At 36.5% G+C, this 18709-nt stretch overlaps 1 protein-coding gene and 1 long non-coding RNA gene across 5 annotated transcripts in view; one reads left to right on the plus strand and one right to left on the minus strand.

Moving 5' to 3' along the window:
• CEP126 (centrosomal protein 126) overlaps positions 1–18709 on the plus strand; it is an 89133-nt gene that overhangs the window by 65701 nt on the left and 4723 nt on the right. For 3 of the 4 annotated variants that reach the window (XM_024255892.3, XM_054524973.2, XM_054524972.2), the window contains 3 exons: positions 3195–3270; positions 8152–8361; positions 15065–15129. In XM_024255892.3, coding sequence (XP_024111660.2) covers positions 3195–3270; positions 8152–8361; positions 15065–15129 — 351 coding nt within the window. The remainder of the gene's footprint in view (positions 1–3194; positions 3271–8151; positions 8362–15064; positions 15130–18709) is intronic. The other variant, XM_054524971.2, reaches the window with a different exon arrangement.
• The window catches only part of LOC129048749 (uncharacterized), a 65596-nt gene continuing 50527 nt past the window's right edge, over positions 3641–18709 (minus strand). The window contains exon 4 of the long non-coding RNA XR_008511337.1: positions 3641–6152. This is a non-coding gene — a long non-coding RNA (uncharacterized LOC129048749). The remainder of the gene's footprint in view (positions 6153–18709) is intronic.

Genomic DNA, 18709 nt, shown 5'->3' on the forward strand with positions numbered 1-18709 from the left:
TTATTATTTTAGTTGTTATTATTAATAGCCAATGCTGGAAAAAATGAGGTCATTCACAACAAAATTCAACAAAGCTATTTAAATATACACTTAAAAAAGAAAGAAAAGTAAATTAGAGACCTGGATAGAAGAAACAAGTATGCTAGGCCAGATGCGGTGGCTCACACCTGTAATCCCAGCACTTTGGGAGGCCAACGTGGGTGGATCACCTGAGGCCAGGAGTTCAAGACCAGCCTGACCAACATGGTGAAACGCCATCTCTACTAAAAATACAAAAAAAATTAGCCAGGGGTGGTGGCAGGTGCCTGTAATCCCAGCTACTCAGGAGGCTGAGGCAGGAGAATTGCTTGAACCTGAGAGGCGGAGGTTACAGTGAGTTGAGATCGCACCATTGCACTCCAGCCTGGGCAACAAGAGCGAGACTCCATTTCAAAAAGAAAAAAAAAAGCATGCTAATCATAAAGACAACTATAGTTTCATGTGACTGAATATCCTATTTGTGTCTGAGCTTCCTGGAAGACATGGCAAAAAGGAAAATTAGATGAGTTATATATATTTCTCAAGGGATATTGATAATGATGTTGTTGTTTGGGATACAGTTTTAAAAAAACATTTCCCATTGACGACCTTTCATAGGGAACTTTGAAATACATAAAGAATATGCTCCTAATAACGGTTCCACAACAAATGAATAAAGAGTTTAATGTGGCTGTTCAAGATAGAGATCTTCAATGAAAGTAAAAAGCATAATAACAATTTTAAAATAATGACCAGGGGTGGTGGTTCATGCCTGTAGTCCCAGCAGTTTGGGAGGCCAAGGCAGGAGGATTACTTGAGCTCAGGAGTTCAAGACCAGCATGGGCAACATAGCAAGACCTCGTCTCTGCAAAAATAAAAATAAAAAAATTAGCCAGGCACTGGAGTCTCAGCTACTTGGGAGGCTGAAGTTCCGGGAGGATGCATGAGCTCAGGAGTTTGAGGCTGCAGTAAGCTATGACTGTGCCACTGTACTCCAGCCCAGGTGACAGAGCGAGACTGTGTCTCTCAAAAAAAATTAAATAAATAAAACTAAAATTAAAATAAATGGAGGTAATTCTGTAAGAGCTAAGTAAGTGAAGTCAAATATGGCATTTTCTAGAGGTCTAACTTGATCCAAGGATTGAATTTAGAATATTAAAAGTCTAGATAGATAAGTAAATAGCATTTCACTTGGAGTTTCCACTTTAAATATCACTCTGACTTTTTTTAATAAAACTGGAATATTTTTAATAAAATGCCTTATGAAGAATTTATATTCCAAGTTACTGATTGAAGGTGCTATGATTTGTATGTTATAGGAAGTACTGATTTTTATATGGATAAGATTACTAATGTGGAGAATAATCAACAATGATCTAATCTTATCTGCAAAACAAGTCATTTAGTTGTATATTTATGTAAATAAAGTTAATCCCATTACCCATATATTTTTATTACTTAATAGTGTAATGGTTAATTACAGATATAACTTCCTGATTACAAATACAATAATGCCTAACAAGTCCTTCCACTTCAACTGCCATGTTCCCATCCAACATCTCAAAATGCACAATGCAAAAACATCTTTACCCTTATTTTTTCCTTATTTTCATTAATATATTATAAATTTAAAAGTAATATGTAGTTAATAACCAAGAAAACAAACAAAATTTTAAATGCCTGTTATTAGTGCCCTCTGTAAATTCATTTTTATTTTACTAGGTCTTATTCTATTCTGTCTCTTGCTCTTTTGCATTCTTAATGTATTTAGAGCCCATTTTTGTCCTTTTGAGAAGCCTCCCTTCCACTTTCACGTACAGATCTTCACCCATCCACTTACACAACTTCCAAAGTCTTGTTAGCCTAAGAATAGGTCAGTGTTCCTGAATCAAATTTTTTCATCCTTATTATTTTGACTTGTTTTTGTTTTTGGTTTTTTATTCCAGAGCCTAAGCAAGGGTTCAGTTACTACAGCTGTGGCCCTTGTCACCTTGTATTAGGAAATGCATGTTATCATACTGGATTTTCTCCAGCCCATGACATCTATATAGAGAAAATCTCAAAGAGATAAGTGAAAGGTAGAAAAAGTACAATTGCCGCTTTGCACGAGGGTTTCAGTCCAAGGTATCTCAAGTCTATAATGGAGATCAAACAAGACTATGAGATATACTGAAGGAGAGCTGTTGCAAAAATCTGCAGTTTCTCCTCAGATCAGATTGAACAAAAGTTACGTATAGTCATAGCCAGGCAGTTTTATCTGACAGAAAACAATTATTTCTTAAAGTGAAACAGAATGGTGATAAAGAAGGAGGTAGACCATATTCAGGGAAGGGAAGTTGGTATCTCTCAGAAAGTGTTAGATGCGTACACTTTTTGCCAGTGTTCTGAGACTTCCGTTTTCAAGGTTCTATGCAGCACTGGGGCAGCTATTTGTGTTTTAAGTTTTGTCACGTAAGATAATTACCTATCCTTGGCATTAGCTGTAGTCAGATGCTTTTGGCTAATAGTTGTGATTCACCCTTACAATGATAAACCAACTAGGTTAGAAACTTTAAGGTAATTTCTTACCTTTTCTTTGATTAGCACTTCTTTTTTATTTTTGAGACAGAGTCTCACTCTGTCACCCAGGCTGGAGTCCAGTGGCACAGTCTCAGCTCACTGCAACCTCCACCTCCTGGGTTCAAGTGATTCTCCTGCCTCAGCCTCCCAAGTAGCTGGGACCACAGTCACGTGCCACCACTCCCGGCTAATTTTTTATATTTTTAGTAGAGACAGGGCTCCACCATGTTAGCCAGGATGGTCTCGATTTCCTGACCTTTTGATCCGCCTGCCTCGGCCTCCCAAAGTGTTGGGATTACAAGCATGAGCCACCATGCCAGCCTACTTAGCGCTTCTGATTACCATCCAACTCACTTTACCTCTTCCAAATATCCAGGACAATATCATAATCTGAAAATTTTTTAGTGGACATAAAACATTTTCATAATATTCCATTACCATAGAAATCTTTATTATAATAATTCTTGAATTCAGCTCTAAAAAATGTAATATACAAGTTACATGAACAATTATAGCTAAAAATATATACAGCAATTAAACGTTTTTTAAAAGTTCCTGTACATATTATGAATTTTAAATATGGAAATATGTTTTAATTCAATATTCTATTCTTGTAGAATTTTGGACAAAGTGTCCTGCTAAGTTCAAGTGAGCCAAAACAAACTACAAGGGGTACTTCTTATGTTGAAGAAGGTATGTTTTAGTTTAAACATTTTTCTCTGATCTTTGTTCCCAGTGATTTTTTTCCTTGTATGCCTATTCTCAGATGCTAACGTATTATGTAATTGTTAAACCACCATTTAGAACCTGAACTCTCCTTACCCCTGCACATACAGGTCATTGTCAGTGTTTCTTTATTCTAAATAATAATGTATTGAACATTTTTCTACATCAAGTTATTTTCTGATTTTTACTTATTTCTGTAGGTTAGATTTCCAGAATTAAAATTACAGTGACTGACATGTAAATGCCACCCAGTAAATATTTATTGAATTAAACTCTGTGTATTAAATGAATACTGGATCAAAAGAAATAAGCATTGATGTGGCTTTTCATATATATTGCTAAAGTATTTTCCGGAGAAGTATTATTCAAAATTGTTCTAGTAGTGTATGTCTAGTGGTGTATGTCAACTTGATGTAGAATCTTTTCATATTTGCTATAGACAAAAAAATAGTATTATATTAGTTTTGATTTCTATACCTTTCATTAATATTATGCTTAATTGCTTTTCTATGTATTTTTTGGTGAACTGTCTCTTTGTACTCTTTTTTCTTAGATATTAGAGTTTGAAATTTTCTTACTGATGTCTGCAAATTCTTTAGCAATCAAGGATTTGAATTCTTATATTAGTTGAAGATGTTTCACTACTTTACTATTTGCATGTTATTCTACTTATATTGTATTTTCACATATGTTTTAATTTTTATTTCTTCATTCAATAAATGATTATTGAGAGCTAATCTTCTGCTTACAAGTAGGTATTGGATATACATGTTGAATATCCCTAATCCAAATATTTCAAAATCAAAAATGCTCCAAAATCCAAAATTTTTTGACCCCTGACATGATACCACAAATGGAAAATTTTACACCTGACTTCATATAATGGGTCACAGCTAAAACACAAGCTCATACCACACAGTTTATTTAGTGTCCCCAAGGGGAAAAAAAGATTCTCTCAACCCTCTTCAGCTGTGCTGTATCTTTTCCATGCACACCCAGATTCCCCCATGTAAGCATGCTCACAAGGAGTATAAAATGATACATGTACCAATGGCAGATTCCCCACAAGGCCCCACATGGGGCCAAGACCTACATGCATTACTCACTGTATTGTTTTGCCTTTTCTCTGCTTTGTGATGTAAAGATATTGTTGAAAATATCAAAAAGACCTGAAGATACCCCTGTGGGTAGCAGTGATAAGAAAAAGAGGAAACATTTCTGTTTATCAATAGCCCAGAAAGTCAAACTTGGAGAAACTAGACCAGCAACGTAAGTGTAAAATGTCATATAGAAAAGGATGGTGTTGGAATGACCACAATATATGACCTGAAGAAACAGAAGGATAAATTGTTGAAGTTCTGTTTTGGAAGAGATGAACAGAAATTAATGCAAAACATATAAACACTGCATAGGATTTCAACCATGAAGTCAAAGAGTGGATCCATCAGCGTCGCATGAGCATGTGCCACTTAATGGTATGCTGATCATGAAACAAGCAAAGATCTATCATGATGAACTGAAAATTGAAGAGAACTATGAATATTCAACAGGCTGGTTATGGAAATTTAAGACACAGCATTATTTTTAAAGATTTGTGGTGATCAAGTGTCTGCTGATTACAAAGCAGCAGAGAAATTCATTGAAGAGTTTGCCAAGGTCATCACTGATGAAAATCTGACACCAGAACAAGTATATGTTGCTGATGAATATCACTGTTTTGGTGTTGTTACTCAAAAAAACATTGACTATAGCTGATGAGACAGTCCCTACAAGAATTAAGAATAACAGAATAACTGCTGGGGTGTGCTAATGACTCAGTCACGCCCAAGTGTAAATTTGCTATGATAGGCAAAAGCTTGTGTCCTCACTGATTGCAAGGAGTGAATTTCTTACCAGTCCATTAATGTGCTAACAAAAGGACATGGATCACCAGGGACATCTTTTCTGATTGGTTTCACAAACATTTTATATCAGGGAAGCTGGATTGAATGATGACTGCAAGATTTTATTATTCTTTGACAACTGTTCTTTTCATCCTCCAGCTGAAATTCTCATCAAAAATAATGTTTATGCCACGTGCTTTCCCCCAAATATTACTTCATTAATTCAGCCGTGTGACTAGAGTATCCTTAGATAAATGAAGAGTAAATATATATAAACACTTTCTTGAACAGCATGCCAGCAACAGTGAACAGAGGTGTGGATGTAGAAGGTTTTCAAAACCAGTTTAGCATGAAGGATGCCATACATGCTGTTGCAAACACTTGGAACACAGGGACTAAAGACACAATTGTGCATTCCTGGCACAACCTCTGGCCTGCAACTATGTTCAGTGATGATGAACAAGGTAGTGACTGAAGGATTCTGTATGTCAAGTGAGAAAAAATTATGTCTGACATCATTACATAAGCAAAAAATATACCTTCAGAGTCTATCAGTAAGCTGGAAGAAGTGGATATCAAAGAGGTTATTAACATCGATAATAAGACTCCAGGTGTTTTCATTGACCAATGATGAAATAGCCAAAAGAGCTCTGAATTAAGATGATTGTGATAATACTGATGATAATGGCATTGTTAACACTGAAAAAAAAAAAGGTGCCAATTGACAATATGATGAAAATGTGTGATGGGTTTATTGAACGACTAGAGCAGTGTACACTCATAACAACAAGAAATTATGTCAGTTTATAAAATCAAAGAGAGGCTTATAAGACCAAAAAAAAAACATTGTAAATGAGGCAAAAGTCTCTGGAAGAAACATTTTTTAAGGTCATCTAGCAGAATATTTCCTCATCCCTAGAGGACCCACTTCCTTGTGCCTCAGCTGCTTCTGATGTTTCTTCTCACCTAAAAAAATTAAATACAGTGTACAGTAACCATTTGATCAAAATGTAACATAATACCTAAGACTGGAAGCCTGCCATTGTTCCTTGTTGCTGTTGTTGAACAGCTGACACAGGTATTCTGGTGATGTTACTGTGGTGCTTAGTTGCCCTGAACACACTATTTTCTGACAGTATGAAGGATACATCTTATTTTTTACTGTTAAGTACTTATGTGTGAATAGGTATAAGAACATTATTGCTTTTCAGTAGATATAAATTTGGAGTCAGGAATAACAGTGATGCCAAACAACCACAGATAATCCACATAGGTTGCTGATACAGTGATATCTTTGCTTTCTGATGGTTCAATATACACCAACTTCATTTCATGGACAAAATTATTTAAAATATTATATAAAATTAACTTCAGGTATGTGTATAAGGTATATATGAAACATAAATGAGTTCCTTTTTTTTTTTTAAGAGGAGTATCACTCTGTCATCTAGGCTGAAGTGCAATGGTACAATCTTGGTTCATTGCAACCTCCACCTCTCAAGTTCAAGCAATTCTCCTGCATCAGCCTCCCAAGTAGCTGGGATGACAGGCGTATGCCACCACACCTGGGTAATTTTTGTATTTTTAGTTGAGACGAGGCTTCACCATGTTGGCCAGGCTGGTCTTGAACTCCTGACTTCAAGTGATCCACCCACTTCGGCCTCCCAAAATGCTGGGATTACAGGCATGAGCCACTGCACCCAGCTGAGTTTCATGTTTAAACCTAGGTCTCATCACCAACATATCTCATGTGTATGCAAATATCCAAAATTCTAAAAGAATCCAAAACCTGAAACACATCTAGTCCCAAGCATTTTGGATAAGGCATACTTAACATTTACAATAATGAACAAAATATACAAAAGTATTGCTCTTCAGAAGTGTAAAGTCTATTAGGGAAGACTGGCTTTAAATAAACATGTTTTAGTCTTTTCTTACTGATGTCTCCATTATTTTTAAGCTTTGTCAAAGAACCTTCCCAATACAGAAATTTAGAAACATTTGTTTCATTTTCTTCTGGGTTGCTTTAATTAATGGGTTGATTCCTTAAGTTTGTCTTTAATATCTTAGGAATTTGTTTAAACAAACAGTGGGAAGTAAAACTCCGAATTGATTTTTTTTTTTTTTTTTTTTTTTTTGAGACAGAGTCTGTCACCCAGGCTGGAGCACAGTAGCACAATCTCAGCTCACTGCAACCTCCACCTCCTGGGTTCAAGTGATTCTCCTGCCTGAGCCTCCCAAGTAGCTGGGATTATAAGCACCCACAATAACACCTGGCTAATTTTTGTATTTTTAGTAGAGACGAGGTTTCACCATGTTGGCCAGGCTGGTCTCGAACTCCTGACCTCAAGTGATTCACCCGCCTCAGCCTTCCAAGGTGCTGGGATTAGAGGCATGAGCCACTGCACCCAGCCCAAATCGATTCTTTTATAAACAAAAACTAATATGTAAAATCATCTTTCCCTTCTGTCAAATCTTTGATACTTCTTTGATCACATGCTCTTATATCTAATTGGGTCTGTTTCTAGGCTGTCAGTTCTGTTTAGCTGATCATCAAAGTTTCTCATCTTAAGCGTTTTTTTGTCTTACTTTGTTATAATTCATTATAACTACTATTATAAAGACAGTCTCCTTCATCTTTTTTGTTCTACCAATGAATAACAAACATATGACAAAAACTATCTGCATTATATAGTTTTTTTCTTTAGTTCAAGTAATACTCTGGGAATTTTTATTAACTCACTGCTGTCATTTTGAATATCCTTTTTTAAAAAACGAAGGATAGGAAAATGCTAGATAGAGGATCCTGATAAATGAAATCAAAGTAGCAGATATTTACTAGGTTTCTGCTTGTAATATGAATACATACAGACAGTTAAGTATGTATAAGTATGTATAAGTATGTATAAGGGCTGATCTCAAAGACAAAAGGGGTTCAAAGAATAATTGATGTAAGTTTCTGTAGTTTCAGATAGTACTTCTGAGTTTTTGATGGCTGAAAACTTAGTGACAGCATCAGTGCCGGAGGATGAGATTCTGACTGTCTTGAATAGCAAACCGATACAGAAATCAAATCTACCTTTAAATAAAACTCAACAATTCAACATCTGCACACTGTCAGCTGAAGAACAGAAGATCCTAGAGTCCCTTAATGATCTCAATGAAAGACTACATTGTAAGTATGGAAGAACACCTCTTATAAGAAATACTGCATTTACACTTAGACAATTTTAATTTAAACTTTAATTTTAAAATTGAGAAGAAAAATACAAAATATATCCATATTACCAACTACTTAATTGAGTGCATAACCATTCAGAATATATTTGAATACTATTTCAAGTATGCCATATCATTTATGATGATGTCAACTTCTTTGTCAGACTTATCTGTCCTTTCAGAATATATGAGTAGACTTCTGTTTCAGCAATGGACATGCTATGTATCTATACTGACCACCCATCAAAACAACCATAAATCCTTGATTAAGTATTTTTTAAACCTGCAATATAGTGATGAGCTAGTAAGAATGTAAGACATTCTTAAGACCAATAACTAAATGTAAATAAGAACTCAAAAAGATAAGGAGAGTGCTGCATCTAGCTCTTGTCCTGAGGATATTTAACTCATGGGGTGAAATTGAACTTTGCTTTCCATGGCCTCATAGAAAATAGGGAACAGGCCTACTCAGTATGAGTAGTCTCATAGAAGATCTTTCCACCATAAAGCTGGGCCACCCAAAGAGCTGTGCACTACAAATGCATACACAGAGGAGGCAGCGCAGGGAGAGGGAATTTTTTTCTAAAAAAAAAAAAAAAAAAAAAAAAAGGCTTGCATTTTTTAAACTTCAGTATTGAGCAAGTGATAGAGGAAAAATGATCCCTGAGAATGTAGAATCACAGTCTAATACAAGTATCACACTAATTTATAGCCCATACTCACATTACCTGAGTAGTTCTTAAGATCTCAAGCAAAGAACTTAATTTAGAATGATCCCAAACTAGTAGTATTCCAAAACACTTGGGAAAAGTACATTTATATATCTTCTGGACCTATATTCCAGTCCTCAAAGAATTATCACAAGTGAAATCCAAGGAAAATAAGCAGTCTACAATTTAAAAAAAACTAAATAATCCATAATGAAAAAAGGCACGAAGAAAAAAAAAAATCAAAAGAATCCACAAAACAGAATAAACAGACCCAGAAAGGATTCAGATAATGAAATTACCAGGCACAAACTATAAATAACTATGCTTGTATGCTCTAAAGTTATCAGAAATAAGTTTTAAAATGCAGAAATGCAGTCATTTTTAAACTTAAACATGCAGGGAATAAGAAACTATAAAGAAAGAGCAAACAGATTTGAAAAAGGGCCCAAATAGAATGCCTGGGAATTGAAAATATAATAATTGAAATGTAAAATTTAGTAGATGGTTTAACCACCAGATTATAGATGTCTGAACAGAGAATTAGTAAACTAGAATATGAATCAAAGAAATTTATCCACAATGTATCTTAGAGAGACAAAGAGATGGAAAATATGATATAGAGCTTAAAAGACACAAAAGAGTAAATAAAAAGGTCTGAAAAGCTAGAGACAACATCTAAAGTGATAATGGTTGACAACTTTTCCAATTTGATGAACAATGCCAACCTACAGATTCAACAACCCAACCCATTTCAGAGTAAATAAAAAGAAATGACAACTAAGATACATCACAGTGAATTTTAATCAGCAACAAAAAGGCAGAAAACAATGAAAAAATATCAGGAGATATTGACAACATGTCCAATGTGCTGAGAGAAAGTAACTTTCAAATTTAATACCTTCTTAACATGAAAATGTCTCTCAAGAAGGGGGGTGAATTAAAAATATGTTCAGACAAAAACCAAGAGACTTTGTTAACAGCAGACTTACTAAAGGAAATTCTCACTGCACTTCACCAGACAGAAGTGCAGTTAACCTCAGATGGACAGTCTGAGAGAGTAAATTTCAACAAACATTGCATAAAACAATAAATATAATAAAGTAGTATATGTTTCAAAGACAAAAAGGTTAGAATTAAAATACCTATCAATAATAGTACATAAGTTGAGTGGGCATAAATGGAGTAAAAGTATACTAGGATGTTTATATTGTTAGGGAATTGGGTAAAGTCCTAGATTAAAGTTAGATATTGGTAATTGAAGTATGCCTGTGATAATTACTAGAGTCACAACTAAAGGACTAGAAATGTAATATACAACTTCCAAACTGGTAGAGAAGGAAAAGTGGCACGTAAAAACTATGAAATCAATCAGAAATAAAGCAACAAAGGAGAGAAAAATAAACATAGGAGAAATAGTGTAAGATTGTATGTAGGAATATATTTACAATAACTGTAAATGTAATAACTGCTACAGTTAAAAGAGGTTGTTAAATGGAACTTTACATTGCAACTATATTCTGATTCTAAACAATACATTTAAAACATAAGGATATTAAAAAACTGAAAGCAAAAAAAGATGGAAAAGGTATGCCAAGCAAGTTCTAACCAAAGGAAAGCTGGTTTTGATTCACTTTTAAATAGAAAGCATTATTAGACATAAAAAGGATCACTTTGGGCCCGGCGTGGTGGCTCACGCCTGTAATCCCAGCACTTTGGGGAGGCTGAGGCGGGCGGATCACGAGGTCAAGAGATCGAGACCATCCTGACCAATATAGTGAAACCCCGTCTCTACTAAAAATACAAAAATTAGCTGGGCATGGTGGCCTGTGCCTGTAGTCCCAGCTACTCGGGAGGCTGAAGCAGGAGAATTGCTTGAACCTGGGAGGCAGAGGTTGCAGTAAGCTGAGATCGCGCCACTGCACTCCAGGTGGGCAACAGAGCGAGACTCCATCTCAAAAATATACATATATATATGTCACTTTATGATGAGCAAAGTCTTACTTCAGAAGAAATACTTAAGATTTTTATATGCACTTAAGAACATAGCCTCAAATATATAAAATATTTTTAACCATGGTGGGTGATTTTAACATACCATTGTCAGTAATTGATAGAATAGATTTTAAAAATCAAATAGATGTATAAAAATTGAATATGATTAACAAACCTGATAAAGGGACACGTTCTTTGTAAGTAAACATACAACCTTTATAAAATGAACCATATATAAGACCATGAAACAAGCCTTAACACATTTCAAAGGATCAGAGTCACACAGACCACATCCTCTAACCACAATGCAATTTACCTAAAATCTACTAACCAAAAGATAACCATTAAGAAACACATTTCTAAATAAATCATAATTCTGAAGAAAAACAGTAATAGGAATTTCTAATTATTTAGATATGAACAATAATAGAAATATTTTATGTATCTATCAGATTTTCTCTACCTCAACACCGTTGACATTTTGAGCTGGATAATTTTTATTGTGGGGGACTGTCTAGTGCATTGTAACATGTTTAGCAGCATCCCTGGCCTTTACCCACTAGATGCCATAGCACTTCCCTATCATGACAATCAAGTGCTCCCAGACGTTACCAAATATCCCCTGGGTGGCAAAAATCACCTATGATTCAGAACCACACACATATTTTATATATATATATATATGTATTTTGTGTGTGTGGATTCTATTTCCGCTTAAAATGTAGAAGGCCAGAATGCATCAATCCCATTTTAAAAACAATGAAAGATAAATGACAAAAGTGTAACTTTTCTTGAGCCAATTAGAGAGCTGAGGTCACATCACAACCAAGCAGCCTAGCATCCAAGGAAACACAGAAACAGGCCAGGCGCAGTGGCTCACGCCTGTAATCCCAGCACTTTGGGAGGCTGAGGCGGGCGGATCACGATGCCAGGAGATCGAGACCATCCTGACTAACTCAGTGAAACCCTGTCTCTACTGAAAATACAAAAAAATTAGCCGGGCGTGGTGGCGGGCACCTGTAGTCCCAGCTACTCGGAAGGCTGAGGCAGGAGAATGGCATGAACCCGGGAGGCAGAGCTTGCAGTTAACCGAGATCGCACCACTGCCCTCCAGCCTGGGCAACCGAGTGAGATTCCGTCTCAAAAACAAAAAGGAAACACAGAAACATCTAAAGAGAGACAGGTTGTGAACATTTTCTCACCCATGGGAGAATATGAGAGAGGGAAATGTCAGGTTCCATACAAGCTGATATTAGAAATTCTGTTTAAATTTTCAACAGATTGCTAAAAGATGAATGTGGACTATTATGAGGATGTAGAACCTCTGGGAGTCATAGGCACAAGGGAACTTCACACCTACTCAGATTCTTCTCCGTGGATCTACACTGAGTGTTCATGAGGCAAATAGGAGGCAGAGCAGGAGACAAGAGAAACTTTTCCCACAGTAGTGCAGGCCTGACAAAGGCCAGCAGCCACTGCTGTAGGAAAGGCATGAAGCGCCCCCCATACAGAACATTTCCCCCTGCAGAATAAAGGCCATCTGGGACAGGGACAGCATACCTTCTTGATTGCTCTCAAGGCACAGGTGAAGACTTACTGGGGATAGGGAAAAAGTAAAGGAAAAAAGCCTCTACCCCTGAAAGAGGAGCAAGACACATTCCCAGGCCAAAACCATTAGAGGTATCCTACTGTTGGTGGAAAGGTCTAAAATTCTCTTGCACAAAACCTGCCAAAGATAGAAAGCAAAGTTAACTGTCATGGGAAGGAGGAGCAGGAGAAAGAGAGGCCACACAGGGTCTGCTTAAGACTGAGCCTGGACCAGGACAACAGAAAAATTACTGTACTTCCCCACCACCAGATCAGCAAGTACCAAGTAACAAATAATAGAAACCTACTACTGAGAGACAGGCAAGAGCATAGAGAGAGATCCCTTCTACTGTGCACACATGCAGGAAGGCCAAAACATGGGGGCAGAACAGGAACATTTCAAGGGGTGGGGGGACTCTCCAAGACCCCTGCATAAGTACAAAATAACACTAATGGAATTTGAAATTAGTAATGTTAGTAATTACTGTAGTTGGCTACAGCAACAACAAAACTCAAACCCACTCAGGGAGGCTGAGGCAGGCAGATCACTTGAGCCCAGGAGTTTGAGACCAGCTGGGCAACATGGTGAAACCCCGTCTCTACAAAAAATTCAAAAAAAATTAGTCAGGCATGGTGGCACATGCCTGTGGTCCCAGCTACTCCAGAGGCTGAGGTGGGAGAATAACCTGAGCCCAGGGAGGTCAAGGCTGCAATGAGCCATGATCATAGCACTGCACTCCTGCTTGGGCAACAGAGGGAGACCCTGTCTCTAAATAAATAAATAAATAAACAGCTTAAATTCCCTACTAAGTTTTTAAACATCTACACATACACACTACACACACCTACACACACACATACACTCCAGTGACCTAGCAGAAGTGGATATACTCATTTCAAGACACAAATACTATCTACCTCAGTTTCTAGTATCCAAAAGTCATATCCAGCATTCAGTCAAAAATTATGAGACATACTAAAAGAACAAGAGAAAAAAAGCACTATCAAGGAACAAAGCAATCAATGAATAAGATGCAAAGATGACCAAGATGTTGGAACTATCAGACAGGTAATTTAAATAACTATGACTAATATGTTAAAGGTTATGATGGGAAAGATGAACAACATGAGAGAGATAGACAACATGCATGAACAGATGGAGAATTTCAGCAGAGAGATGAAAACTGTAAGAGACAGATGTGTGAGAAAGAAAAGTAACAGAAATGGAAAATGTTTTATATGTGTTCATCATTAGACTCAAGACACCACTGAGGAATCAGTGAATTTGAATATAGGTCAGTAGAAATTTTCCAAACTGAAACAGCAAGAGAAAAAACAAAAATAAACAAACTACAGCTACACACATCATCATTTATGAATCTAAAAATATATAATTTTGGGCAAAAAAGGTAAATCACAGGAGAATAAAGATAGTACAATTCTATTTATATGAAGTCTAAAAACAGACAAACCTAAACGATATTATTTTGCATCCTTGCAATTAATATGTGCTAAAATCACAAAGAAGCAAAGCAGTATAGTGGGTTGGTTACCTCTTTGGGTGAGGGAAGGAAATGAAATGCATAGGGCATTGTGGAGGCAGGAAGTGACAGGAAGCTTCCAAGGTAGTGATAATGTTCAAATTTCTTAATCTAGGTGGTCACACAGACATTAGCTTTATAAGTATTCATTAAAATATGCATATGTTTTATATACTCTGTATTTTAAAATTAAAACTAAATTTAAAAATAATAAATAAAAAGCAGGGAGCTACAATCATGAACTAAGGCTATGAGTTTAAGATGTAAAATTATGCAGATAAAGAATAAAAAAATTTAAGTCAATAATTGGAGAATTTCTTAAATTTTTGTTTGATACTTCTACATATTTAAATGCTTCATGTAAAAGATTCTGCCTGAATTATTTTTCTTTTGCTAAGATGCTTGCTATTATATAGACAAAAATCTAAAAATTGAAAAGACAACCAAGTGACTCAATTTTTTATGCCTCAATAACTAAATAAACATCTCTCTTTTTCTGAGAGGCTCCAAGGATGAAATTAGTATTTTTTTATTTAAAAAAAAGAGAAAGGAAAAAAAACATTTGAATGAAGATCGTTATGTAATAGTCAAAGTACTAGGAATTCTCTTTGATCAACATAAGCTTTATGTAATTGTTTCTAATCAAATTACTTCCATTTTTGGACCTAATATAAGTATAAAGACTATTTCTGGGGGTGATAGGAAAAAAGTCTCTTACTCAATTTTGAATATTTCAATACATCAGAATTTAATATTTGATTCTTTAGTCATTCTTCTATTTCTATATATGTAACTAAATTATTTTGGTATTGTGATATAATTATTTCAGATATACAAGGATCCATTTGCAAAAACTCATCCATCAAAAATACTTTACAAATAATACCACTTCTGGTAAGTATTTGAAGAAGCTCTTTTTTTCTTGTTTTAGGAAACTTCTGATTTTATGTACATATCAATACAGGTAAGAACCCCATATTAATATTAATATTTCTTGGGATTGGTTTACAGAGGTTTTCTCCTCAATCAGCTTTTTATTATAAGACTGTTCATTAGAATTATGCAAATATCCTCTCATTTTAAAAAATTTTTAAAGGTCAGAATATGAAGATTTTTTTAAAGTTTAGGTTCAGGGGTACATGTGCAGGTTTGTTAAACAGGTAAATTGCGTATCGCAGGGGTTTGATGTACAGATTGCTTCACCATCTAGGTAATAAGCAGAGTACCTGATAGGTAGTTTTTCAATCCTCTCCTTCCTCCCACCCTCCATGGCCTCAAGTGGGCCCCAGTGTCTGTTGTTCCCATCTTTGTGTTCATGTGTACTCAATGTTTAGCTCCCACTTATAAGTGAGAACGTGTGGTATTTTGTTTTCTGTTCATGTATTAGTTTACTTAGGATTATGGCCTCCAGCCCTACCCATGTTGCTGCAAAGGACGTGATCTTGGTCTTTTTTATGGCTGCATAGTATTCCATGGTGTATATGTACCACATTTTCTCTATCCAGTCTACCATTGATGGGCATTTAGGTTGATTCCATGTCTTTGTGAATAGTGCTACGATGAACATACCCCTACATGTCTTTATGATAGAATGATTTGCATTCCTTCAGGGTGTATACCCGATAATGGGATTGCTGGGTTGAATGGTTCTTCTGTTTTAAGTTCTTTAAGAAATTGCCACACTGCTTTCCACAATGACTGAATTAATTTGCATTCCCACCAGCAGTGTATAAGCATTCCCTTTTCTCTGCAGCCTCACCAGTATCTGCTATTTTTTGACTTTTTAATAATAGCCATTCTAACTGGTGTGAGATGTTATCTCATTGTGGTTTTGATTTGCATTTTTCAACTGATTAGTGATGTTGAGCTTTTTTTCATATGCTTCTTGGCCACATGTATGTCTTCTTTTGAAAAATGTCTGTTCATGTTCTTTGCCCACTTTTTAATGGGGTTGTTTCTTGCTTGTTAATTCGTTTTAGGTTCTTTATAGATTCTTGATATTAGGCCAGGCACAGTGGCTCATGCCTGTAATCCCAGCACTTTGGGAGGCTGAGGCTGGCTGGTCACCTGAGGTCAGTAATTCGAGACCAGCCTGGCCAACATGGTGAAACCCTGTCTCTACTAAAAATACAAAAAACTAACCAGGCGTGGTGGTGTGCACCTGTAGTCCCAACTACTCAGGAGGCTGAGGCAGGAGAATTGCTTGAAACTGAGAGGCGAAGGTTGCAGCGAGCCGAGATTTCGCCATTGCACTCCAGCCTGGGCGACAAGAACAAAACTCTACCTCAAAAAGATTTTTTAAAAAGATTCTGGATGTTAAAACTTTGTCAGGTGCATAGTTTGCAAATATTGTCTCCCATTCTGTAGGTTGTCAGTTTACTCTGTTGATAGTTTATTTTGCTGTGCAGAAGCTCTTTAGCTTAGTTAGGTTCCATTTGTCAATGTTTGTTTTTGTTGCAATTGCTTTTGGTGTCTTCATCATGAAATCTTTACCAGGGCCTATGTCCAGGATGGTGTTTCCTAGGTTATCTTCCAGGGTTTTTATAGTTTTAGGTTTTATTTAAGTCTTTAATCCATCTTGAGTTGATTTTTGTATATGGTATAAGGAAGGGGTCCAGCTTCAGTCTTCTGCACATGGCTAGCCAGTTATCCCAGCACAATTAATTGAATAGGGAATTCTTTCCCCATTGCTTGTTTCTGTTAACTTTGTTGAAGATCAGATGGTTATAGGAGTACAACATTATTTCTGGGCTGTCTACAGAATATAAACATTTTTATATTCAGAGTATTTCCTTCAGTCATGGGAGCAGAAACAGATATTAGTGTACCAATCTTCAAATAACTTTAGATGTGTATCCTAATTGAAAAACTGCTAAGAAGTGTACATTGGTAAGTATCCATATCTCTTCTGTGTCTTGAGAGGTTTTTTTTTTTAATTATACTTTAAGTTCTGGGATACATGTACAGAACATGCAGGTTTGTTACATAGGTATACATGTCCCATGGTGGTTTGCTGCACCCATCAACCCATCATCTACATTAGGTATTTCCCCTAATGCTATCCCTCTCCTAGCCCTCCACCCCTGACAGGCCCTGGTGTGTGATGTTCCCCTCCCTGTGTCCATGTGTTCTCATTGTTCAACTCCCACTTATGAGTGAGAACATGCAGTGTTAAAACTAGACATTACTGAATCTTTTTTTTTTTTATTTTTTGCCTTGGCACTGGGTTCTGGTAAAAATGGTCTGGAACAGCACTTTTCAAACTTCAGTGTACTTTGTACCACCTACAGATCTTGGTAAATACATTTTCTAATATAGTAGGTCTGGGATGAGACTAGGTAATACCAATGCTGCTAATTAACTTTGAAACACAAGTTAGTTCTATGTGAAGCACTAACTTCACATAGAAGCATAAACATGGATACACATTGGAATCACATGGAGAGCTTTAAAAAATACCGATGCCTGGGTCATACCTGAGAGCAGCTTGGGCATTTAGATATTTTTAAGCTCTCTGAATAATTCAAATGGGAAGCGAAGGATGAGAAACACTGGTCTAGAAACAGTGATGACAAACAAGAAAGTCACCTACCCTTCCTGGTCCCCTGTCCTTTGTCCATCTGGGAGTTCATGGGGAAGGGGATCAAAGTGTAGCCTGCACTGATGAGGAAAGCCAGTGAAGTAGTCAGTCCAAGTACCCTCTCTCATTGACAATACTGGACATACACTGACAAATTCTTCTTTTGCTGGACTTCTCTTAGTCACCAATCTATCAATAAAACAGCAGTACTACATAAATGTTGAATTAACTATTATAGTCAAGAAAGAGATTTATGAAATACTTTCATGTCTCCGACAAATTTTGCTTTGCTTCTCATTTGCATTGTATAAGTGGTCTTCCATTTCTTCTTCCATTTATTAAATATTAAGTACTGTCTATGTGCCAGAAACTTTGCTACATTCTAAAAATACATCATGAGCACAAAATAGCCAACTTTGCTAAGGCTAGGATTCACATTTCTAAGTTAGAAATTTTGGCCACAAAAGAAGAAGGCAGAAGTGATCCGAAGCCATTATTGTTAGAAGATTATCATGGTTAGTCAGTGATGGACAAATACAAAGGTGCCCAGCAGCTCACTCCTCTCCACTCTATAGCATCTTCATGACTACAGGCCCTGCTGACCAACAGCAGCCCCAGGCCCACCACCAGGCACTGGGCTGCGGACCTGAAGACAGTAGCTTCAGAAAAGCAGAGTCGTTCCACATTCAGCAGTTTCCATAGATTTCGCCAGCAAGCTCCCCCTTCATAGTTCCACTTCAGCAGCTTGGGCATGCTTGGATTATCAGACTTCCCTGCAAGCTTCAATTTGTTTACCCACACCAGTGCTTCAAACAGCCTGCTTAGTCATCCTTTCTCTGATCCTGACTGGCACACCACAGTAGAGCAGCCTACATTTTTATCCCTTGCCCCATA

This window comes from Pongo abelii, chromosome 9 (genome assembly GCF_028885655.2).
Source record: "Pongo abelii isolate AG06213 chromosome 9, NHGRI_mPonAbe1-v2.0_pri, whole genome shotgun sequence".
NCBI classification, from domain to species: domain Eukaryota; kingdom Metazoa; phylum Chordata; class Mammalia; order Primates; family Hominidae; genus Pongo; species Pongo abelii.